Genomic DNA, 25091 nt, shown 5'->3' with positions numbered 1-25091 from the left:
CTTGTCTCTACCTGCCTCTCTACCCACGATGCTTTGTGTTGCGTGATGGTATGCTACAGTTGAGCTATTTACTGTGTGCGTGTTTGTGTCTGTGTGTGGCCAGCTTCAGGAGGCAACCCCCTGTCTGTCTCTTTCTGGTTTTGCTACTGTTGTTTGTGAATCGCATCGCCCCCGAGAGCCGTACCAAGATGCACAGGGCCTGTAAACACTCCAGAGCTTCTCCCTGAAAAACACAAACTTCTCAGAGCGAGGCTCAGTCGAGCGCATCCCAATACCACCCACTCCTCTACCTGCCAGGGCCCACCGCCACACACACACACACACACACACACACACACCACACACACACACACACACACACAAATCACTTTAACTGAAAGAGATCAGACAGCATGCTGGAATTAAACAAACAGTCGAATTTATGACGGGTGTTGAGATGAGCTGCAGTCTCAAAAACACAGTGTTATGACGGGTGTTGAGACGAGCTGCAGCCTCAAAAACACAGTGTTATGACGGGTGTTGAGACGAGCTGCAGCCTCAAAAACACAGTGTTATGACGGGTGTTGAGACGAGCTGCAGCCTCAAAAACACAGTGTTATGACGGGTGTTGAGACGAGCTGCAGCCTCAAAAACACAGTGTTATGACGGGTGTTGAGACGAGCTGCAGCCTCAAAAACACAGTGTTATGACGGGTGTTGAGACGAGCTGCAGCCTCAAAAACACAGTGTTATGACGGGTGTTGAGACGAGCTGCAGCCTCAAAAACACAGTGTTATGACGGGTGTTGAGACGAGCTGCTCCCTCAAAAACACAGTGGCTACACCCCAAATGGCATCCTATTCCCTAAGGTCTAAAGTAGTGCACTATGTAGTTTATTTAACCGGTCAAAGTCACAACTTGTTAAATATATATTTCACATCTTCTAACCTCAAAGTCTCAAAGTGCTAAGGATTTACGTTTCGTGTCCAAATCTTCAACGTACCCAAATCTTTACGGACACATAGACCAATCAACCAATCCCCATCCCAGTCTGCTGTCCCCACATGCTTCATGATGGCCACCATTGTTCCTGTACACAAGAAAGCAAAGGTAACTGAACTAAATGACTATCGCCCCGTAGCACTCACTTCTGTCATCATGAAGTGCTTTGAGAGACTAGTCAAGGATCATATCACCTCCACCCTACCTGATACCCTAGACCCACTTCAGTTTGCTTACCGCCCCAATAGGTCCACTGACGATGCAATCGCCATCACATGCACACTGCCCTATCCTATCTGGAACCAGAGGAATACCTATGTAAGAATTCTGTTCATTGTAAACAGCTCAGCATTTAACACCATAGTACCCTCCAAACTCGTCATTAAGCTCGAGACCCTGGATCTGAACCCCGCCCTGTGCAACTGGTTCCTGGACTTCCTGACAGGCCGCCCCCAGGTGGTGAAGGTAGGAAACAACATCTCCACCCCACTGATCCTCAACACTTGAGCCCCACAAGTGTGCGTTCTCAGCCCTCTCCTGTACTCCCTGTTCACCCATGACAGCGTGGCCGACACTACAGTGGTAGGCAACCAACAATGACGAGACAGCCTCCCTGGAGGAGGTGAGGGCCCTTCGAGTGTGGTGTCAGGAAAATAACCTCTCACTCAACGTCAACAAAACAAAGGAGAAGATCGTGGACTTCAGGAAACAGCAGAGGGAGCACCCCCCCCATCCACATCGACGGGATAGTAGTGGAGAAGGTGGAAAGTTTTAAGTTCCTCTTCGTACACATCACTGACAATCTGAAATGGTCCACCCACACAGACAGCGTGGTGAAGAAGTCGCAACAGCGCCTGAAATTTGGATTGTCATCTAAAACACTCAAAAACTTTTACAGATGCACAATCGAGGTCATCCTGTCGGGCTGTATCACCGCCTGGTACGGCAATTGCACCGCCCTCAACCGCAAGGCTTTCCAGAGGGTAGTGTGGTCTGCACAGCGCATCACCGGGGGCAAACTACCTGCCCTCCAGGACACCTACAGCACCCAATGTCACAGGAAGACCAAAAAGATCATAAAGGACAACAACCACCCGATCCACTTCCTGTTCACACCGCTATCATCCAGAAGGCGAGGTCAGTACAGGTGCATCAAAGCTGGAACCAAGAGACTGAAAAACAGCTTCTATCTCAAGGCCATCAGACTGTTAAACAGCCATCACTAACATAGAGAGGCTGCTGCCAACATACAGACTCAAATCTCTGGCCACTTAAATAAACAGACTTAATAAAGGTATCACTAGTCACTTTAAATAACGCCACTTTAATAATGTTTACATAGAGGTATCACTAGTCACTTTAAATAACGCCACTTTAATCATGTTTACATAGAGGTATCACTAGTCACTTTAAATAACGCCACTTTAATCATGTTTACATAGAGATATCACTAGTCACTTTAAATAACGCCACTTTAATCATGTTTACATAGAGATATCACTAGTCACTTTAAATAACACCACTTTAATCATGTTTACATAGAGGTATCACTAGTCACTTTAAATAATGCCACTTTAATAATGTTTACATAGAGATATCACTAGTCACTTTAAATAACGCCACTTTAATAATGTTTACATAGAGATATCACTAGTCACTTTAAATAACACCACTTTAATCATGTTTACATAGAGGTATCACTAGTCACTTTAAATAATGCCACTTTAATAATGTTTACATAGAGATATCACTAGTCACTTTAAATAACGCCACTTTAATAATGTTTACATAGAGGTATCACTAGTCACTTTAAATAACGCCACTTTAATAATGTTTACATAGAGATATCACTAGTCACTTTAAATAACACCACTTTAATCATGTTTACATAGAGGTATCACTAGTCACTTTAAATAACGCCACTTTAATAATGTTTACATAGAGATATCACTAGTCACTTTAAATAACACCACTTTAATAATGTTTACATAGAGATATCACTAGTCACTTTAAATAACGCCACTTTAATAATGTTTACATAGAGATATCACTAGTCACTTTAAATAACGCCACTTTAATCATGTTTACATAGAGGTATCACTAGTCAGTTTAAATAACGCCACTTTAATAATGTTTACATATCCTACATTACTAATCTCATATGTATATACTGTATTCTGTACCATCTACTGCATCTTACCTATGCCGCATGCCATCGCTCATCCATATATTTATATGTACATATTCTTAGTCATCCCTTTACATTTGTGTGTATTTGTGTGTATAAGGTAGTTGTTGTGAATTTGTTAGATTACTGTTTAGATTTTATTGCATAGTCAGAACTAGAAGCACAAGCATTTCGCTACACTCGCATTAACATCTGCTAACCATGTGTATGTGACCACAAAAATTTGATTTGATTTGAAATACGATTTCAATAGCCGACTTGGGGCCTCTTTCAACATGCTTGTCCCCTGATACATTTTCCCTTAGGCTAGGTTTTTCTATTTAACATTTCAAAATGTTTCTTTAGATGGTGAAAGGAGACTGCTGTAATACCGTGTGGCTAATCATTGGTTGACACGGCGACATGGCACATGCCTTTGACATGACTGCTTCTCTCTCTCTCTTTCCCTCCTTCCCTGCCCGGTCAGGATTATTAGGGACCGGGGCCTTAATGTCCGGAGGTGCTGTTCTAATTCTAATGAGCAAATCACTGCTGCCTATTTGCCATGTGTCAATCTGGTTGATAATTAGCCCAGTCCGCCTAGTAACTAGCTACTTCTGGGTGGACGTTTCCTCGCCTGTAGCTACACTGATGAAAGGGTTAACGGGCAGTGGACAATTACTCTTCTAATGAAATGTTAACCTGAAGCTACAGCTTGGGGTGTGTGTCATTCATTCAAACAAAAACGCACACGCACACACTCTCTCTTTTTGACACACTGACAGGCATTTAGCATGTCAACATGCTGATAACATCATTTCCTCCTATGTTGACAGTGAGGGATGAGACAGAGCATCAATAAGGGGCCTTAAGCATAAAGAGAGAGTTTGAGTCTAAAGTTTCTATGGGGTGTGTGCCTGTACCAGATGTGACTTGTGCCTATGAGAGCGCTCACGAGATGAAAGCCGAATGGTCCACGTGCCCTGCATCAGTCTCCCCCTCTCCCTAACCTCTCCCCATTCCCTCCTTCCCTCCTAGGAGTTGACACAGGTGTCCTCGTAAAAAGCGATCGCATAGCAAGAACATGATAAACGGCTCTAGGAGTGAAATGCAGAATGATGGGGCTTTTCACTTAAAGGCAGGGCAGATGACCTCCCTCATCCCCTCCTCTCCAATCCCATTTTCTCCACTCTTCAAATTCCATCACAGTGAGCAGCATCAGGGAGAGGGGGAGGAGGGCGGCACAGTGGCATGATCCCTGCCTCTCTCCCCCCCTCTCTCTTTCTCTCTCTCTTTGCCCACTTCACTGAGCCCGGCGCCAGGCTTGATGTGGCTCTGAGAGTTACAAATTGCAGAGCTGTTAACCAGAAGCATATGGCTTCTTTCAGAAAGAGAGGGACCTTTTCTGAGACACTTGAGGAAGACTTTAAGTGAGACAAGATGACAGGATAAACATAAAGGCTTCTAGTCAGGAAGGATGGCCTGTTTGTCTTCTGAAATCCGGCCCGGACCATTTGGGCTAAAGGGGTGTTGGTGGGAAGTTGGAGGAGTTAGCTGTATCTTAGTTTCGGTGACCCTAGTGCACTCCAGCAATAGACAACATAAGCTGGACTTGTCTGTCTGTCTGTCTGTCTGTCTGTCTGTCTGTCTGTCTGTCTGTCTGTCTGTCTGTCTGTCTGTCTGTCTGTCTGTCTGTCTGTCTGTCTGTCTGTCTGTCTGTCTGTCTGTCTGTCTGTCTGTCTGTCTGTCTGTCTGTCTGTCTGTCTGTCTGTCTGTCTGTCTGTCTGTCTGTCTGTCTGTCTGTCTGTCTGTCTGTCTGTGTCTCTCTCTCTGTCTCTCTCTCTCTCTGTGTCTCTCTCTCTCTCTCTTTCTCTCTCTCTCTCTCTGTGGAGCGAGGACGACAATTTACCGCCCATAAAAGAAATAGCCCGGGCTAATTAAGATCCCTGGATTGAAAAACCAGTGTGTGTGTGTGAGAGATGTGGAGGACCACAAACAACCTGTTGTTTTCCCAATTCTACATTCCTCTGCTCTGCTGACTGCACTGCTGATGAGAGCCAGGGCTGCGCTCCAGGTTCCTCACAGAGAGTCTAGGTGTCTATGCACGTGTATGTACCCTGTTTCTCATCTGGCCTTGACCCTTCATTTACCTCTGAAAGAACACAGCTCCCATTCCCTGAAGCTGCCCTCTAACCACAAGTCTAGTACTGTACACATACTGTAATATTCCTCCATTCAGGCTCATTAAGATGCACGGCATTCCTTGCATTACTTCCCCAGCGCTATCTCAGCATCTGTGTATCATGAAGTGTACATGTGTTAGCCAACACAATTCTGCTGATGCTTATCTGGCTAATATCACCCGCTTACCTAATCAACAAGCTGGCTGCTCTCTAAACCAAAGGATGGAGGCTAATGTTGCGTTCCAAATGGAAACCTATTCCCTATATAGTGCACTACTTTTGAGCAGAGCCCTATTGGCCCTGGTCAAAGGTAGTGCACTAAATAGGGAACAGGGTGCAATTTGGGACGGAACATAAGCCCCCATCCTTTGGTTTAGAGAGCAGCCAGCTCGTTGATTAGGTAAGCATATCAACACCGGGGTGGTATTAGCCAGATAGCCAACACAAAACTGCTGATGCTAACACATGTAAACTTGTATTTATTAGGATCCCCATTAGCCGACGCAAATGGCGACAGCAAGTCTTACTGGAGTCCGACACATAACTTTGGTTTAATTGATCTCAGAGCCATCGCCTTGGCGGCAACCGGCGCCACTGTAGTCAAAACACAACGCTGGTTTCAAAGCTAAACAAGCTTCTGTTGCCTGGCTGCCACAGAAGAACCGGCCCGGTCCTGACGGCACAACCATGATGCCAGCTCTACAGGGAGCAAAACATCCCACCAAGAATACAGCATCCTGGGTAGTCTTCAGTAGGCTCCAGTATTACATATTCCCCTCTCAGTGAAAACACATCTGGATATGAATATGATATATTTCTCCATATCACAACGGCCTGCATTCAGCACTTCTTCCCCCCATCCCTCGTAGCCCAGGGTCCCTAACACAGCTAATTTAGAATCAGTCCTTTTAATGGATGAGACTGGGAAACACCTCCTCAGAGGAATGTGGTGTGCACAATTGAACTGCCTCATCAACAGGGAATGCTGCACTTCACTGAAGTGTGGGGAGATGTGTGTGAGGCAGCTGGCGTGTGGGTAAATTAACATCAGATCAAAGGGACACACACGCACGGATACACACACACACATACCCTACCCCTACACACACACACTTCAGAGATTAAAAAGAGGGCCCTGTCAGGGCTTCCATCTTCTCTGAGTGTCTGGGTCATCCCATAGACTAGCTGAGGGTTAATTAATCAGAGTGGAGTCTGCTCTCTGTTGCACCTGTCTGTGTCCTCCCTCCCTCTCCCAGTCACTCAATAGAAATCCTTTCCCTAGCCATCCATAAACACAGGAAGCCAAGGCAACAACAGGAAGCTCTGCCTCTTGTTGTGTGATCTTCAGATAAGGAGGAAGAACATCCCATGATATTATTGGTGAAAACAAGACAGATTGTATTGTTGAGGAAGGAACTTCTCTGGGTTTTTTGACATCAGCTGAATATATGAATTTGAATTTAGCCTATCAGATGCAGGAAACCATTGGTGACTCATCCTCTCCACTTCACCATGATGATGTGGAGTAACATAAACAGAGGAAGAGGACATTTCTCAGTCTGGATGAACAAAAATCATCACATGTCTATGACTACAGTAAGTCTCAGAAGTACTGCAAAAACATTCAGCTGCTACAGATGGTTTATGGAGAATATTTGCGTTTGTATTTATTAAGGATCCCGTTTAGCTGCTGCCAATTAAGGCAGTTATGTACAAATGGTGAACATTATTAATCTGTTTGTGTGGAGCCATATTGTTTAGCATATGTAATACCTTGATGCATTAAGCAGCAGGACTAAATGACAAACAAACCATGAAACGAGGAGAAACATCCTCTTTATGCTAATTCGACTCATGATTAGACGTCTCGGCCTCCTGTATATCATCCCTCTTCTCCGAAGCGACGTTCCGAGCTGTGTGTGTGCGTGTGATGAGATCTTGTGATCGTGTGTGTGTGTTTTTCATTCACTTGGTCTCCTCTCACCTGTTTTGAAGACCTCATAGCGGATGGAGAAGCCTGCTCCATGGGTCTCGTAGTCGGACACAAACTTGATGTAGAGCTGGTTCCCAGAAGACACCACGGGTGACGGGGCGATCTTCCCACAGTACTTCCCCACCAGCTGACCATTCTCATCCACGCCGTCACGCACCTCCACATAGTCATACCTGGACAAAGGAAAAAGAAGAATCTGTCACATGTTGTATTGGGTTGGTATTATACACACACACACCCACACACACACAACTAGTCGGAAATGATGGACCAACAACCAAGTTGATGTTTTGATAGTTGCTCCTCCCTAATGCAGAGAAAACATGCTGCAGTAGTAATAAGAACAGGATAAACCCAGGAACATGTGGGCAGGTTCATATTCCCTCCACGTGGCACAGCTCCACGTTGTTAGATAATGCAGACACTGCAGAGATTCTAGAACAATGACTCCCAGATGTACTAAGTCTAGGTTTACATAACACTGTTCTGGTGAAGCTGAGAGTGTGTGTTAGGGCTGGTCTTCTCCCTGTGTGTGTGTGTGTGTGTGTGTGTGTGTGTGTGTGTGTGTGTGTGGTGTGTGTGTGTGTGGTGTGTGTGTGTGTGTGTGTGTGTGTGTGTGTGTGTGTGTGTGTGGTGTGTGTGTGTGTGTGTGTGTGTGTGTGTGTGGAGTGTGTGTGTTTATGCCTATGCATGTGCTGGATAGATGAATACACCATGCTTTATTTTCATTGTGATTGACAGGCGGAGTGCAGTAAGGGGAGCTGTGTGGGTTCAGGTTACCATGGTATTTAATCACCCATAACGCCCATTCCCAATGAATTCAGCTCAGTGGGGCACTTATCTAATGTATTCCTGCTCAAACCTCATGACCTGCTGTCTTCTCCCTCCAATCCTCCTTCTCATTACTGTCAACCATTAAAAACACATAACCTAGACCCAGCTACTTAGTGCATCTGTATACACACCGCTAGCTGGCGTAACCGTGCACACTCAACCTGCTAAAATATGTGCCTCCTAGGCATACTCTAGAAAGGGTCTGCTTTCTCAGTTTGGCTACACCCCGTTCCCCAAATTACTGTCGATACACTTTCACTTCAACAAGTGAAGATAGGTCAATTCACTTAATGCTTATGGTATTTGCACAATAGATGACTCAGGCTACACTCTGAGTGATGGATTGGAATAGGGGGCTACCCCTCGGGTGGAAGGAGACAAGTATCCACATGATCCAACCTCCACCCCCCTCAAATGGTTTCTTTCACCTGCTTTGAATTACACTTAAATGGGGGGTATTTGTGAGATGTTAAGGAAGGCACCACGGGTGACACAGGAGAGGGAGCCCACACAGGATCATTAGAAAGTGGTTATGGCAACCTGCAGCTTATCAAGATATGATCTCAGAAAGAGGTCATATCTACTGTAAGCCATATGTTTCTGTGGTGTGGTGTACAGTTTTGTTCAGTATCCCCTTCTGTAATATTGGGCTCTCTCCTCTCTCTGCAGGCTGAATCGGACCTTTCCATTCCGCAGCTCACAGCACAGAGGGCATCAATCTTCTGCAGCACTGTTCTGTTGTGTTCTATCTATAATTCACCTCTCTTACTCTGGTACATCATCGGAAGCCTCAGAAGACCTCATAAAGACGGCGCAGTGGGAGAGAGGATGTAGACGGAGGGATGGAGAGACAGAGGAGTCGTATGAACGAGGGAATGGAGGATAACGCGCCCTGGGGGCTTTCTGTCTGCTTACCAGGCCAAAAAAAAAAGAGTTCTTCATTGCTTCAACAATGTCTGGCCCTGGGCCTTCTGTTAGCCGGGTGGTTGTGTTTCAGCAGGTCTATAGGCACCGCTATGATCTGATCTGAGAGCAGTGGTTCTGTGGCCTAGCCCAGGCTGTTGTCATCTGGAAGGCATTATAGGATCGTTTGCAAGGCTGGACAACGCAAAGCCTCAGAACAACTTTCGATTGACAGACATATTAACCTTGCACTGCAATGGGTTAAATCAGGGTCACACAGAGTGGTTCTTGGTAGTCTTAAACAAATCTACTTTGAAACAAAAGTATACACCTCACACACATGGTTATGGACTTAAACAAATAAGACACCTGTACAATGTCAGATATAGAGTTGAGTTTGCATCCCAATATTACACTTTATATACAATACAGAAGAAATATAGAAATATAACAAAACTGTTAGACATAGAAACACTGGATTTTCTGTGTGTTTCCCCAAAAAAAATCGATGTTTATTCATTATGAAATGATGTGTGTGTGTTTGTGTGTTTGGGAGCCCTCTGTAGTGAGGGAGGTCCGTTAACAACAATCATAATGTCTGACCCAAAGACCCAGGACAGACAGATGCCCTTAGAAGGGAATACCGTTCACATCCAAACACAGTGCTGGTGGCCTACTTTTTAAGCCTGGACAGTCCTCCTGCTGCCCTCGATTCATCATTTCATTTAAAACTCTCCTCAGCCCCCCCCCCCCCCCACACAGAGACAGTATAATAATTTGTTATGTTATATGTTGTAGTTTTCCCTTATAGACAATAGGATCCAGCTGAATCATGCCCCAACTATAACATTTCATTAATCTGTCTGCTCCACTCCAGCCTGGATGTGCCTCCCACAACACTAATAGTGAAAATGGTCTGCCAATCCAGAGGGGAAATTAAAAGCAAAAAGGGATGAATCTAATTCTCCCCGACCATCGCTTCAGCGCCTCCAAATGTATTACCCTGCCTTCTTACTGCGGGGAGCGAGAGAAAGCAATCCTGCTGTGTCAAACGGGAACATTAACCCACCTCACACAACCAAAGAGGAGGCGATGAACCACAGACTAACAATATAACACAGTTTAAACTGCCTTCAGCTTTCCCTTTTAGAAATGATTATCTCTCTAGCTCTACATAAAAAAGCATATGATGTGGTTATGATAGATGGGATATGATCCTGGTTAATAAGGAGTAATGTTATAAAGCGCTGTTAAAGCTTGATACAATAGTTCTTTAGTCAGGCCCATTGAGAAACATAAGTCCATGACCTAGTAGAAAGCTATAAAACAAATGTACAAATGTTATTTTATATTCTTTCCCTTGGTAGAACTGTGTCACAGCAAACTGTGAAAGATTACGTCCAAAATGGCAGCCAATTCCCTACAGTGTATAGTGCACTACTTTTGACCAGGGCACATGGGGCAATAGGGAATAGGGTGCCATTTGGGACGCACCCCAAGTCTGTTCTCTAGTGTTTCTTTTTCTAGACTAGGGCTAATTATCACACCAAAAACATGTCACCTCCAAACATTACAAAACAACTCTCAGGGTTAAAACAAAGTAAAGTGGTCCAGACAACAGAAGTGAGCTGGGACAGCTAAGTGCAGTGAGGCCTATAGGGTACGTCCCAAATGGCATCCTTTTCCCTATATAGCGCACCAGTACCCGATGGGCCCTGGTCAAGAGTAGTGCACTACACAGTGAATAGGGTGTGATTTAGGATGCAGCCTCAGAGAGTTCTAGATGGGACTTACAGGAAAAGCCTGTTGTCAGCTGTCCAAAATTCCGCGCTCTGAGATCTAAAATTCTGCTCAAGTGCTAGCGAGACGTCAGGGCTAACAAACTGTCACTCAGGACTGGAGCATCATATCATTACTGTTTCTACAAGGAGGCAGCCGTCCTTCTTTTTCCCAGCGTGAAGGGGACGTACCTCCCCAGGTCAGATGGACTGTGCATACAGCTTTCTTCCAGCATGTGACATTCATTAACCCACAACTATAATAATAGTCTCACCCAACCTCCTTCCCCCTCTCCTCCCCTCCCCTCTCCACCCCTCCTCTCTCCTCCCCTCCTCCCTCCTCAGGTCTGTAATGAACTAACTGTCAGTTGCTGAGTCTGACAGACAAGGAAGGAACAGGGTGGGCAGCAACGGACTCTACATTTAAACGTCCAACTCCGTCTCACACTAATCGAGTTATTAACTTTGTGATTTCAGACTGCCGAGTAGCCAGGGTAGGAAAGACCCACAGTTCACTGAGCTGAAATGGAAACTTGGACGTGAGACATCAAGGGTGTCTCAAGCAATCAGTGGCTTTTTATAGCTTCTTACTCCAACAGTCCTGCATTCAGCCAACGGGAGAGAGTCAGGAGAGATTAGTGCCTAACCAAGTTCCCTTAAAACCAGTGTGTGTCTGTGAGTGAGAGTGTGTGTGTGCGTATGTGTGTGTGTGTGTATGTATGTATGTATGTATGTATGTATGTATGTATGTATGTATGTATGTATGTATGTATGTATGTATGTATGTATGTATGTATCTATGTATGTGTGTGTGTGTGTGTGTGTGTGTGTGTGTGTGTGTGTGTGTGTGTGTGTGTGTAGTGTGTGTAGTGTGTGTGTGTGTGTGTGTGTGTTTGTGTGTGTGTGTAGTGTGTGGGAGGGACCCACCCGTGGTGGAGGCCACCACCATCACCACCATTCTGAAGAATGATTAGAACCGAAGTGTTTAGAAGTGGGCTAAGGAGGGGAAGCGGAGGAGAGCTTCTCATTTGGGCCTTATACCATGCCACATGGCTGCATAAGATCCTCCCTACACAAAGTCCTCCACAGCTGCATCCATCAAGGCTTTTGCGTGTCACTCGTTCTGGCGAGCCTAGCTTGGATCAGCCCAGCCCAGCTCATTGCAAAGCCCAGCCAATGTCATATTTTTAGATGCGACTGGTTGGTTTTGATTTTTGTGGCTGCTTCTGCAATTATCATTATCATTGATGGGTATATCATTATCATATCATTATCATTGATGGATATATCATTATCAGATCATTATCATTGATGGATATATCATTATCAGATCATTATCATTGATGAATGACATTGTTGAGAGATCCTGCATGTGTTATACCCAACAATCAGTTGAATGAATTTGGGTATTTAGACCCAATTATTGCATCTCAACACAACACAACACTCCTTTATTAGGAAATATGAGAGAGAGAGAGCAGACAGAATGGGGAGAGAAGTTAGTTAGCCTTAGGGGGTTGCTATCTGCTAAACTTGGCGTTGGCTCACGCTATGGTAGAGGAAGGTATGTGGGGGAGGGGGAGAAAGACAGCTAGAGGAATAGAACCAACCACACAAGCCTCTACTGTTAGCGAAGGTCTGTAAACCTCATGTCCTTGTCGTACGTGCAAGGCTTTGTGCTGTTTTAGCTTCTCGTAAACTGCGAGGTCTGTTCCGCTTACACGCTTTCTCCCTAGGCCCTACAGAAAGCCCAGAAGACCAAAACAGATCAGTACCATATTTCTGTACCATAACTGCTGTTATGAGCTCACCAGATCATTACACAAACAAACCGTAAGCCATGACAAGTCACGATAACGTGATTATAGATGGTTTGCTGTAACACTAATAGGAACTCCAGTTGGACTGTGGAGTGAGATTAAGGAAAACTCCACCCAAAAACCATCTTTTGGTATTTGTTCCATTCGTCCATCGTTGATATAGTCCCAAAATATTTTTCAGGTCAGCAATCAAGTTTGCAAGATACAGAACTTTCAAAATACAGAAATACCGCCGGTATGATAAAGGAATTTTCGTTTAGCAGTGCTCAATAGCTGTGACTTGCGTCAAGTGCTGAATGACATTCTGACATAAAGTGCGACTGAATGAGGTGCATACAACTGTCAGAGAAACAGTTTGTCTCATGACATACAGACACATACATGCACTTCAAGGATATATTAAAGACATTTCGACCAGTCGTTCCACTAGTCATAAATCAATCGCTGGATAAACCTGAACTTAAACTTGATCTAATTGCTTAATGTGTAGAGCTCTTTTTGGAGACACGCTCAAAGGCTAGCTAAATGCCAACAAACAGAAAACCTGTATTCCTTTTCACCCTAGAATCTATTTCCTTTCACTGTCTATTCATGGGGTTAAAACATTTAATGGAAGCAATAATTGTAGTAGTGATGCGAGAAAGTGTTAAAGTGCTGGTGTTTTGCCCTCATTACGATCCCTTCATTTTCCATAAAACATCTTGTTATCATGAATAAAACAGGGATGAATAACCACAATTAATTAGAGAATCGCCCTGGGCAGAATGGAAATATGCATTTAGCACTTTTTCCTTTCCAAGTCAGCTCCTGAAATTAAATACCATGCATATTTGTAGAAGAACATGTTTATGAATATTCAGGTAGTCACATTGCTGTTACTAAATATCCAAGCAGATTGTTTTCTACGAATTGCATTATAACATTAACTCGGGGTCGGGTGACAGTGAATAACCGACTAAATTACTCAACAATCCCCACATACTGAAGTCTCGCCTCATGTCTTGCAACATGGCCTACAGTGCCTTGCAAAAGTATTCACCCCCTTGGTGTTTTTCCTATTTTGTTGCATTACAACCTGTAATTGATTTTTATTTGGATTTCACGTAATGGACATACACAAAATAGTCCAAATTGGTGAAATGTGAAATGAAAAATATAACTTGTTTCAAAAAATTGGTGCGTGTATATGTATTCACCCCCTTTGCTATGAAGCCCATAAATAAGATTTGGTGCAACCAATTACCTTCAGAAGTCACATAATTAGTTAAATAAAGTCCACCTGTGTGCAATCTAAGTGTCACATGATCTGTCACATGATCTCAGTATATATACACCTGTTCTGAAAGGCCCCAGAGTCTGCAACACCACTAAGCAAGGGGCACCACCAAGCAAGCAGCACTATGAAGACCAAGGAGCTCTCCAAACAGGTCAGGGACAAAGTTGTGGAGAAGTACGGATCAGGGTTGGGTTCTAAAAAAATATCTGAAACTTTGAACATCCCACAGAGCACCATTAAATCCATTAATAAAAAATGGAAAGAATATGGCACCACAACAAACCTGCCAAGAGAGGGCCGCCCACCAAAACTCACAGACCAGGCAAGGGGGGCATTAAATCAGAGAGGCAACAAAGAGACCAAAGATAACCCTGAAGGAGCTGCAAAGCTCCACAGCGGAGATTGGAGTGTCTGTCCATAGGACCACTTTAAGCTGTACATTCCCCAGAGCTGGGCTTTACGGAAGAGAGGTAAGAAAAAAATAAGCAAACATGTTTGGTGTTTGCCAAAAGGCATGTGGGAGACTCCCCAAACATATGGAAGAAGGTACTCTGGTCAGATGAGATTAAATTGAGTTTTTTGGCCATCAAGGAAAACACTATGTCTGGCGCAAACCCAACAAGACCAGTCTTGTTGGCGCGTGATGAGGTGCGCACACTTCGTTATTTATCTTCCCTATTCAACATACTATTCTCCGTCTTAAATATTATCATTTATTTCGATATTAGAGTACCTGAGGATTAATTAGAAACATCATATGACTTGTTCGGACGAAATTTACTGGTAACTCTTTGGATTCGTTTGTATGCATGTTGAAAGAGTGGATTACTGAGATCATTGGTGCCAACTAAACAGACTTTTTGGATATCAAGAAGGACTTTATCGAACAAAACGACCATTCATTGTGTAGCTGGGACCCTTGGGATTGCAAACAGAGGAAGATCTTCAAAGGTAAGTGATTTATTTAATTGCTATTTGTGATTTTGTGACGCCTGTGCTGGTTGAAAAAGTATTTTGGTATGGGGCACTGTCCTCAGATAATCGCATGGTATGCTTTCGCAGTAAAGCCTTTTTGAAATCTGATAATGCGATTGGATTAACAAGAAGTTAAGCTTTTAAATTATGTATGACACTTGTATTTTCATGAATGTTTAATATTACGATTTTTGTATTTTGAACTCCGCGCTCTGCAATTTCACTGGATGTTGTCGTAGGTGTCCCGCTAGCAGGACATGCGCCCAAACAGATTGCTGTACACCAGCGGAACCCATCAAACTTGAAGGAGCTGGAGCAGTTTTGCCTTGACGAATGGGCAAAAATCCCAGTGGCTAGATGTGCCAAGCTTATAGAAACATACCCCAAGAGACTTGCAGCTGTAATTGCTGCAAAAGGTGTCTCTACAAAGTATTTACTATGGGGGCGGGGGGGGGGGGGGGGGGGGGGGGGTGAATAGTTATGCACGATCAAGTTTTCAGTTTTTTTGTCTTATTTTTTGTTTGTTTAACAATAAAAAATATTTTGCATCTTGAAAGTGGTAGGTATGTTGTGTAAATGAAATGTTACAAACCCCCTCAAAATCCATGTTAATTCCAGGTTGTAAGGCAACAAAATAGGAAAAATGCCATGGGGGTGAATACTTTCGCAAGCCACTGTATACTGTACTGTACAAACCAAACCTTGGATAAATTCCACAACAGAGCAACTAGCAACCTTGTAAAAACAGAGAGCGAGAAGATTGGAAATTGGAAAGGAAAAGAAAAGAAAAGAAGGATAGGTGGATAAAAAAAGACAATAAGGTAGACAGAGACAGTAGCAGAGTAGCAGGTCCTCATATTGTCTGTGTCAGTGAGCCATTTCTGGGGCCGTCTGAGAGGACAGCTCCCATTTGTCCCACCTTGATATCTGAGAGGGCTGTGATAACAGAGAGAGGAGAGGAGAGGAGAGGAGAGGAGAGGAGAGGAGAGGAGAGGAGAGGAGAGGAGAGGAGAGAGGGCTATACTGCAGCACGGTTTAGATCCGGGCTGGATCTAGCCTTTTGGGGGCCCTCAATATGATTTGGTTGGGGGCTACACTGGCAAAACATTTTAGTGGTCCCCCTCTTGACGGCGGATGTGAGTTTTAAGGTTAATTTCTTGCAATTCAAAAAAAATTGCCATGGAGCGTAGAGAAAATGTTGCAGTTTTAAAGCACGTTTTCTGCAATTCTACACATTTTGCCATTAGACTGCGAGAAAATGTAGCAATTTTATTTTAAAAAATTAATGCAGTTCTACAAATTTTACCATGGGGCACACATCTTTTTTCTTCAGTTTTACAGCTCATTTCCTGCACTTTTATTCATTTTGCCATGAGGTGGTGATACATGTTTGCCGTTTTAAAGCAGATTTCCTGCAATTCTACACATTCTGCCATGACTTATGCCATCTTAATTTGATATCTGAGTGAGAATGACTAACAAAATCAATGTGGGACCCCTGGAGGTCAGGGGCCGTGCCCTGAGTGCTCGGTCAGTACTCAGCCATGATTACTACAAGTTTAGATAGCTGGCTAGACTATCAATCCAAAAATTGTTAACTGACATGGCTAATTGATTGACTGTCAGTGACTGACATAACAAGAGAAAACTGTTGAATGATGCACAACCAAATGGCAAAATTGCACCTGTTGTATTCTACATTTCTTACTTAAATTCAGACCCCGACAGTTTCTAGGGCCATTGTTACAACAATGACAAGTCAAGGGTAATAAAAGGGGGATGGAGGGATGGAGGGCTGGCGGTTATGTGGCACTCCTCACCCCCTCCGTCGCTCTTCACCCTACCCCTCCTTTCCTGGTCTCCCTGGCCCTATACCACTAAAGCTAGAATGGCATGAAGCATGAATGGGGGCCGGCCATCGAATTTTTATTTTAATAATTTCATAGGATCTCTACGGGGCTGCCTGCCATGACACGTGACCCTGCGGTCAGTGAGCCTTTCCTGCCCTGCACATGTCTCCTGTAATGATGCCTGACCCCATGTCCTCTCAGTGTAACTGACAGCCAATCACAGAGCACATATACAGGGTCATCCTAGGGTCGCTCTGACACTGTACAGGAAGAGTATGGGAAAAGGAAGTGCCTCTGCCGTGAAGGAATACCGTACCATGCAAATAATAATTATTGCTCTCATCCATTTCATTATGATGATGATATGACGAATGCTATGAAAATAAGAGGCAAGGAGGAAGAGGGTCAACAAGTATTTCACTGTAAACAATGGACTCATGACCCACTGAACTTTGTGTGGGACTGAAGAGAAGATACGGTATGACTTCTGATTTACGAGACAGCCCGCACAGCGAGCAAGACATATGTAAAAAAGAAGAAAAAAACAGACACGCACATTCAAAAACAAGATCATTTTCAAACAATATGGCCCATTTGTTGACTACTGTGAGATGCATGCTCCCTCCCTCGTGAGTAATGAGCTGTGTGTATTCTGCACAGTGGATTCTAAGAGTGGGGGGAGGGGAGAGGGAGGAACGGGGTCAAACAGAGGTAAAGCTATTGGGTGGCATTTCTAGGCTTTTTTCCTCTTCACAATGAGGAGAGAGAGAAAGGATAGGGGAGAAAGGGTGAGAGGAAAGGGAGAGAGAATTGGGGCCAGAGAGAAAGCACTGGAGAGATATTTGAGAGAGAATGAGAGAGAGAGAGAGGTAGTGGTAGTGGTAGTATTAGGCTAATGGGTGACAACACAAAAAACACTGGCGGTCTGGGGGCGCAGGGTAAGTGTCGTCCCCTGCTCCTGCCGGGCAGAACAGAGCAGGATAGACCAAGACAGGCCCATCTCCTCTCTCACTCAGCTGTCCCCTGATGCTTTTATCTGGCTCCACACTGGCTAGGGAGCTGGCAGGCAATAGTAATAACTGTACTGGGACTTATTCAATTAAAAAGGCCTCACCTCTCTCTTCCTCCCCATCCACCCTCCCAGAAGACTGCAGCATAGAAACAGCAAGGGGTTATGGGAGGCCGGGCCCTGCTAGCCCTCGACCAGGTCAGAGAGATATACAGCCGGCTGGGAGTCTGTAGGGGCTGGGATAGAAGTCTGGGATAGAAGTCTGGGATAGAAGTCTGGGATAGAAGTCTGGGATAGAAGTCTGGGATAGCCCAGTGACTGGCTGGAGAGAGGAGCAGGGAGGACAGAAGGAAAAGGGTGCCCTTTCTACTCTATCACACACATAAAGACAGAAGTGGCAGGTAGCCTAGCGCTTAAGAGTGTTGGACCAGTAACCGAAAGCTTGCTGGTTTGAATCTCTGAGCCGGGGAATCCCTGCTGTTCTGCCCTTGAGCAAGGCAGTTAACCAACAACTGCTCCCCGGGTGCTGATGACAAGGATGTTGATTCAGGCAGCACCCCGCAACCTCTCTGATTCAGAGGGGTTGGGTTTAATGTGGAAGGCACAATTCAGTTGAATTCATTCGGTTACGCAACTGACTAGGTATCCTCTTTATTTCTGCTCCTGACAGGAAGCGGAAGAGGATGACGATGACGATAAGAAAACAACAGGAGTCATTTGGAATGTGTGCACCACATGTATTTTGGCGTGACCAGTTATTTGACTGATTGCCAGATAGCCAGGGACACTCACATCCTCTTCTCATGGCTGCCTCATCCCATCCTCATTTCCAATCAAAATTCTCCTTTGTTCACACTTTAATATACTTGATTTGTCTAACGGTGATGTTGTTCGGAAGCCAAATATGCCATGCTGAGAAGGCTGTGAGGGGGAGGTGTCAAGCAGTGCATCTCTTCCACAACAACAAAAACAACATGTGTGGGCCGAGGGCTGTAGGCCGGGCAGAGGGTAGCGTGTATGGAGGGGTTGGCATTGCCATTGATTAAAGTGCTGATCTGATGGGCTAGCCTAGCCGGTCCTGCCAAGTTTTTGGAAGGCGAATTAACTGACCTCTCCTTACTGGGCCTTACATGCACACCCTGGTCTGGCTGGAGCCCATTCCCCTGGTAACTAGCTGCCTCTGACCATGCTTGCGTCCTAAACGGCACCCTAGTCCCTATATAGTGCACTACTTTTGACCAGAGGCTCTGGGTCAAAGTAATGCACTATAGGGAAATGGGTGCTGCTATATGCAGCCCATGTCCCCCTCTAGCCTCTGAAGGGCCCAAGGATGTCGAGGAGAGGAGGTGAGAGGCCCTCTCTATGACCCGGTGCAGGGGTAGGGGGTGGCATCAGGGTAAGGTATTGTAACAGGGAGGCTACTAGCACCCCACTGTGAAACAATTCAATCTTAAAAGGGTAATATATAGTAAATGTACCATCCATGTGTCTATTGAGGCTATTTAGGTAATATAATTATGATGTGAGGAAAAGGCGGTAGCTTTGTTGATTTACAGAGAAGAGATCAAGTGGGAAAGCCAACAAAGTGAGGGTTTGTGGAGTAGCTTTAACTCAATCAGAGATTAGCGGGGTCCAGAGACATCCATCACTGCCTGATTTCCCGCTGCCGCTGCCTCCCGCTTGCAGTCAGCCCACACACAAACATAGACGCAGGCATGCACAAACACACACACCCTTGTCAACCTCCAGAGAGCTGTGGAGTGAGGGCCCGGGAAACACCACACCAGCTATCGACGAACAGGTTGGAAAACCACTCCACGGTGTGTATAATCACAGAGACGGACGGAGAACTATGGACCGAGGACGGTTGGGATCCAGCCAGCCTGAAATAGAAGGACTTTCCTACCTACTGCAAAACAAAACCCACTTGGCCTTCAAAGCCTCTCCTGGGTGATGCTGGAAGCCAGAAGAGCCCCCAGTCTCTGAAGGTGCATTCATATTGGTCCGACATGGGCCCAACTCACCCCCCCCCTACATCAACAGGCCTCCACAACCTCCAATAGGCCTCATCAATTAAAACAGGATTCCATGGACTCTTTCCTATAGCAACCTACCCCCCCTACAGCCATCTCATAATTACCCCTTGTTTATTTTCCCCTTTTGTTGTTTTGAGCGCAACCAGAAAAACTCCATGTATAAAACAGCCTCTCTTACATGGAAACAGAGAGAGAAGTGGAGGAGGAGGAGAGCTAAGGAAAAACCTGTTGCTAATCACATTATGCTTATCTAAAAAGCGAGTTGAGACTGCATGCTCATATTGTCAATGTCTCTGGAAACAGCACACTAATTGAATTACGACCTGCGTGTTTAATGCTTTTTGTCTTTCTCTGGAATTAAAAATGGTATGAATTTCTTACAGTCCATAGATCTGTCCAGATAGAGACAATGCAGTTCTTTAATCATGGGCTGAATCCCAATGGTACCCTATTCCCTGCATAGTGCACTACTTGTGACCAGGACCCATACAGACTATGCAGGGAACAGCGCACTTTGTAGGGAGTATGGTGCCATTTGGGATGCAACCATGTACTTATCCATAAAGCTATTTTCCTGGGAGTCTGTTATGGATAAAAAGCAAGACATACTACAAGAAATCCCTCAGCTGTGTGGGCTGTGACTTCCTTCACTAAAAATCCATATAGGGATGCTTGTATGGCTCTGGAGGGAAAACACTAAACAGGCAGCAACCAAACAAAACTCAGATACTAAATCATCCATTCTCAGTGAACATGGATAATTAAATAAACCTGAAACATGATATCTTTATATCGTTGCGTAGCAGAGTTATAGGTCTGCAATTCTGCTTTTTTTCTGATTTACGACTGAGTCCCCATATTCTTCTATCATTCCTTTCTTCTTCCCCTCCTCTTCCTTCTCCTCCTCCTCTGAAGTGGAGTCCCCTCCTGTTTCATCTTCCCCTCCTCTTCCTTCTCCTCCTCCTCTGAAGTGGAGTCCCCTCCTGCGGGGTAGAAGAGTGGCTCGCCTCCCGGTCGTGGTGTGCGTGAGCTGGGCGCGCATGAATCAAAGTAGTGACAGAGCAGCAGGGAGGACGGCAGATGTCACGGCAAGAAAGCTTTTCAATCAGGCTGCCCTTCCAACACTGGCCAAGGTGAACACTTCACTACCGGCAAACCCATCTCCTCTAGTCTAGCCCCAGCCAGGGATAGACACACACACACACTTAAATCCTGCTCATTAGCCAAAGGACTTTTGCCACCATTAACCCTTTGAGTAACATGAGAGAGAGAGAGAGAGAGAGAGAGAGAGAGAGAGAGAGAGAGAGAGAGAGAGAGAGAGAGAGAGAGAGAGAGAGAGAGAGAGAGAGAGAGAGAGAGAGAGAGAGAGAGAGAGAGAGAGAGGAGAGAGAGAGAGAGAGAGGAGAGAGAGAGAGAGAGAGAGAGAGAGAGAGAGAGTCAAGAGGATTCCTACACCACTCTCTTTTCAGCCTTTTGTCCTCTATCTTATGACAGAGGTGAACCTCTCTTTTAAACATGACCTCAGAGAGATAATTTAGACAGGGCTTTCATCTGCTGGGAAATGCTAATTACACTAGTTTTAATGGGTCACCGGACTGGCTAGAAGTCTTTCTGTATGCTGTGAATGTACCAGAACAGGGCTTTCTGAAAAACCTGTGTCCTCTTTTCTGTTATGACAAGTTACGATTTGTGATAATTCAGACCAACAACTCACCTTGAAGCAAACTGCTATCAGTGGTGCTGCTGTAATGTAATTTCAGATACAATGTACTTCCTACTGTACAACTCTGGAGGCGGACCTTAGGCAAAATGGCCAGGTGCATCATTTCATCCGATATTGTCCTAGTCTGTAGTTAAAATACACAGTGCTGCTGCTCTCTGCATTTTGTCTCGTTGAGCAGATCTGCCTCTGTTTCTTCAACTCTGCTTTGATGTTGTACAGCGTAACTGCTTCACTGACACATACTCACACAAAAGAGACCTATAAACAACTAGAAATCCTGTCTGTTAGTCAGGCTATAAGTATCTCCAACAATTCATGTCAGCCCAAATCTCTTCCCCTGGCCCTAGGAGGTCACAGCCTGCCCGCCTGCTTTAAAAGACCTGAACGTGCCGACAGAGAATAAAAAAAGCCTCGTTACATTCCTGCCTTATTTATTTTCCTCCATGACAACGGAGGCTGATGGACGATCACGCAGCCCACTCACCACCTTCATATTTGCTTGTGCAGCGGACGAGCGTGAGAGAGGGTCTGCGTCCCAAATGGCACCCTATTCCTTTTATAGTGCCCTATTGGGCTTATAGGGCTCTGGTCAAACTAAGTGCACTATATAGGGAATAGGGTGGCATATGGGATGCATCCAGGGAGTGAGAGGGGAAGTGAGTGGGAGAGTCAGCGCACTTTATTCAGGGGATTTCTGGGGAGAGTTATGGGGCACTTCCACACAGAGATGGAGCCTCTCCACAGAGGAGAGAGGGCCCACTGATATCCCAACCCCAGCAGGGAGCTTCAGACCCAGGCAGGCTTGTGTGGCAGTACCGGGGAAGCAGTCACAGCAGTGAGTCCCATGCACAAACCCCCTCCTTCTTCACAGTACCCCTCGTCTACTCTGAGAGGAACAGGTGGTCTTCATTGTTAAACATGAAGTGTTGTGTTATGAACCTATGAGTCAGTCAGGGTCTTAGGATTCGTGCTGAACAAAAAGACCTGCATGAAACAGAACTCTCCAGAACCAGTAGGGGGCTGAGTACACTTTCCCCTGCTGTAACTCATGTCTGTAGTCTCGGCCTGTGTCCCAAATGGCACCCTTTTCCCTACATAGTGCACTACTTTTGACCAGAGCCCTATGGGGCACTATACAGGGAATAGGGTGCCATTTGGGTTGCAAGCCTGTAGTCCAGCAGGGCTAGCCAGGAGGAATGCCCGGCAGGGCAGGCGGAGAGTGGAGGGCAGAGGGCAGGCAGGCAGGATGTGTATTGTCTCAGACCACAGCGAAGAGTGTTTGTCTTCCCAGCAGGGTATGTGGCTCTCTGAGGGGGCCACTCGACAGGAGAGGGGAGGGGGTCATAATTAGAGAGAAGAAAAGGCTGCTTTTTCAAGCCTTGAGTTACGGGCAGTCACAGTCAGTAGCAGGGGAGATGGGGGGGGGGGGGGCTAGGGGACGGAGTGGGGAGCTCATCTAGTGGGGAGTTCAGTTAGTGGGGAGTTCAGTTAGTGGGGAGTTCAGTTAGTGGGGAGATCAGCTAGTGGGGAGCTCAGCTAGTGGGGAGCTCAGCTAGTGGGGAGTTCAGCTAGTGGGGAGTTCAGTTAGTGGGGAGTTCAGTTAGTGGGGAGCTCAGCTAGTGGGGAGATCAGCTAGTGGGGAGATCAGCTAGTGGGGAGCTCAGTTAGTGGGGAGTTCAGCTAGTGGGGAGATCAGCTAGTGGGGAGCTCAGCTAGTGGGGAGCTCAGCTAGTGGGGAGCTCAGCTAGTAGGGAGCTCAGCTAGTAGGGAGCTCAGTTAGTGGGGAGCTCAGTTAGTGGTGCTCAGTTAGTGGGAGTTCAGCTAGTGGGGATTTAACTTCTGAGGCATTGTGTGTTAGATGAGCTGAAGCTTTCACTCACTGACTGACTGACTTTCTCCCTCTCTCCTCCTCTCTCCTCTCCCACCACAAAGGGCCTTCTTCAGAAGGCATTCCCCGAATATTTCCCCCCACCCTCCATGTCTCCTCGCCATCTCAGGACTGCATGGGCTGTCACACAGGAATTCACTGTTCTCTGAGGTCCAGCAAACACAGGACAGGCGGAAAGAAGAGGGAGGGAGGAAGGAATAAGGAGACTCACTCGCATATAGAAGGAATCATCTCTCTTTTCATCTCTCCATTTGAACCTATCTTTTTTCTAAAACATAGAAAAGAGGACAGAGAGACATTTTCATATAGAAAGCAACCTCTCCTCTTCTTACCCCATCGCTCAATTTTAACCCCTCTTTCCGTCAAAAGGCAACTCTACTCTTCAGCAGTCTTCACCATAGCTATGAGGGGATTTCACATTATGTAGGCATAGAAAAAATTGGTCCGATTTTTTGTTTGGTCAGAGGATCCAAGCACATCAATGATTCATTGTGCTGTCAAAAGCATATCATATTGGTGGAATGTTGATTCCAACCAAGCAGCTTTCATAGAAAGCAACAGCATCACTCTGCATGGTTTTTTAGTCAAGGTTTTTAGTCAAGAGCAAAATGAGTCCAAATATTTGTCTTGACGGACTATGCTTTTACCTCAAACTTAATTTGGCTTGTGAGAGCTACAACGGTGGCGTAACCCAAAAACACAGCATGAGAGTCTATACAACACTGCATGGAAAGGTAAACATTTACCACATTCACATGTCAATGGCCACTTAGTCCTTATCTACTGGCGAACAGTTTTCCTCCAACTCTCCACTCTCTCAGGATACGAGTTGTAGACTGAGTCTGAGTCCCAAATAGAACCCTATTCCCTATATAGGGGAGAACACAGGGCCCATAGGGCTCTGGTCAAAAGTAGTGCACTATAAAGGGAATAGGGCGCCATTTGGAATGCAGACCTAACCTTTCAAACAAACCCGTCAGCCAGTCACACGTGTAACAACAGAGGTAGACTCAGCCTTTTGTTTGGTTTTTGTTTGGTTGGCTGATAACGGCAGTGTAGGAGCACATGTGGAGCATGTGTGTTCCATTTGGACCAATAATTAAATTGCAGGGGAGTGCACTGAGGCTTGCATTGTAGCTGCCTGCTTACCCCCTACGCACTGGTCCATCAGATAAGCAAGGCAAGGCAAGGCTTCCATTCTGGGACTTGCCTTCATCAGTTTCCATTATGCAAGGGGTGTTTGTCTGAGTTGAACTGCGACTGGATGGCCCATGGAAGTCTGATTACTGCTGCTGTACAAACCACACCAACCGAACCGCTATCTAGCAACACCAAGACACCATGGCCATGAAGCACATACAGTATCTCTCCCTCCCATGCCCTAATTGACTTATCTACATTACGACATGTCCCTCTAGCTATTAACACAACGAGTGGCCTTCACTTTACTAAGCACCATTAGGCTACTTGAGTTGAGACCCAGGGCCAAGAAAAATGAGAGTGCCTAATTTAATGACTGCATCTTAAACGCCAGCCTATTTCCTATATAGTGCAGTACGCCTGTCCAAAGTAGTGCACTATGTAGGGGATAGGGTGCTATTTGGGACTCAGCCAATGTCACTGGCCATCTTCCCGATCCAGTCTAAAGTGAACATGTAAGGGGAAACTAGTGGAAC

General features: G+C 45.4%; 1 protein-coding gene across 3 annotated transcripts in view; it reads right to left on the bottom strand.

Annotated features, from left to right (window-relative positions):
* LOC106578544 (neuropilin-1a) overlaps window positions 1-25091 on the bottom strand; it is an 82621-nt gene that overhangs the window by 51282 nt on the left and 6248 nt on the right. For all 3 annotated transcript variants that reach the window (XM_082965653.1, XM_082965654.1, XM_014157488.3), the window contains one exon: window positions 7315-7496. In XM_082965653.1, coding sequence (XP_082821779.1) covers window positions 7315-7496 — 182 coding nt within the window. The remainder of the gene's footprint in view (window positions 1-7314; window positions 7497-25091) is intronic.

Source organism: Salmo salar, chromosome 19 (genome assembly GCF_965601325.2).
Source record: "Salmo salar chromosome 19, fSalSal1, whole genome shotgun sequence".
NCBI lineage: Eukaryota > Metazoa > Chordata > Actinopteri > Salmoniformes > Salmonidae > Salmo > Salmo salar.
This window is presented reverse-complemented; position numbering and strand designations above follow the sequence as displayed.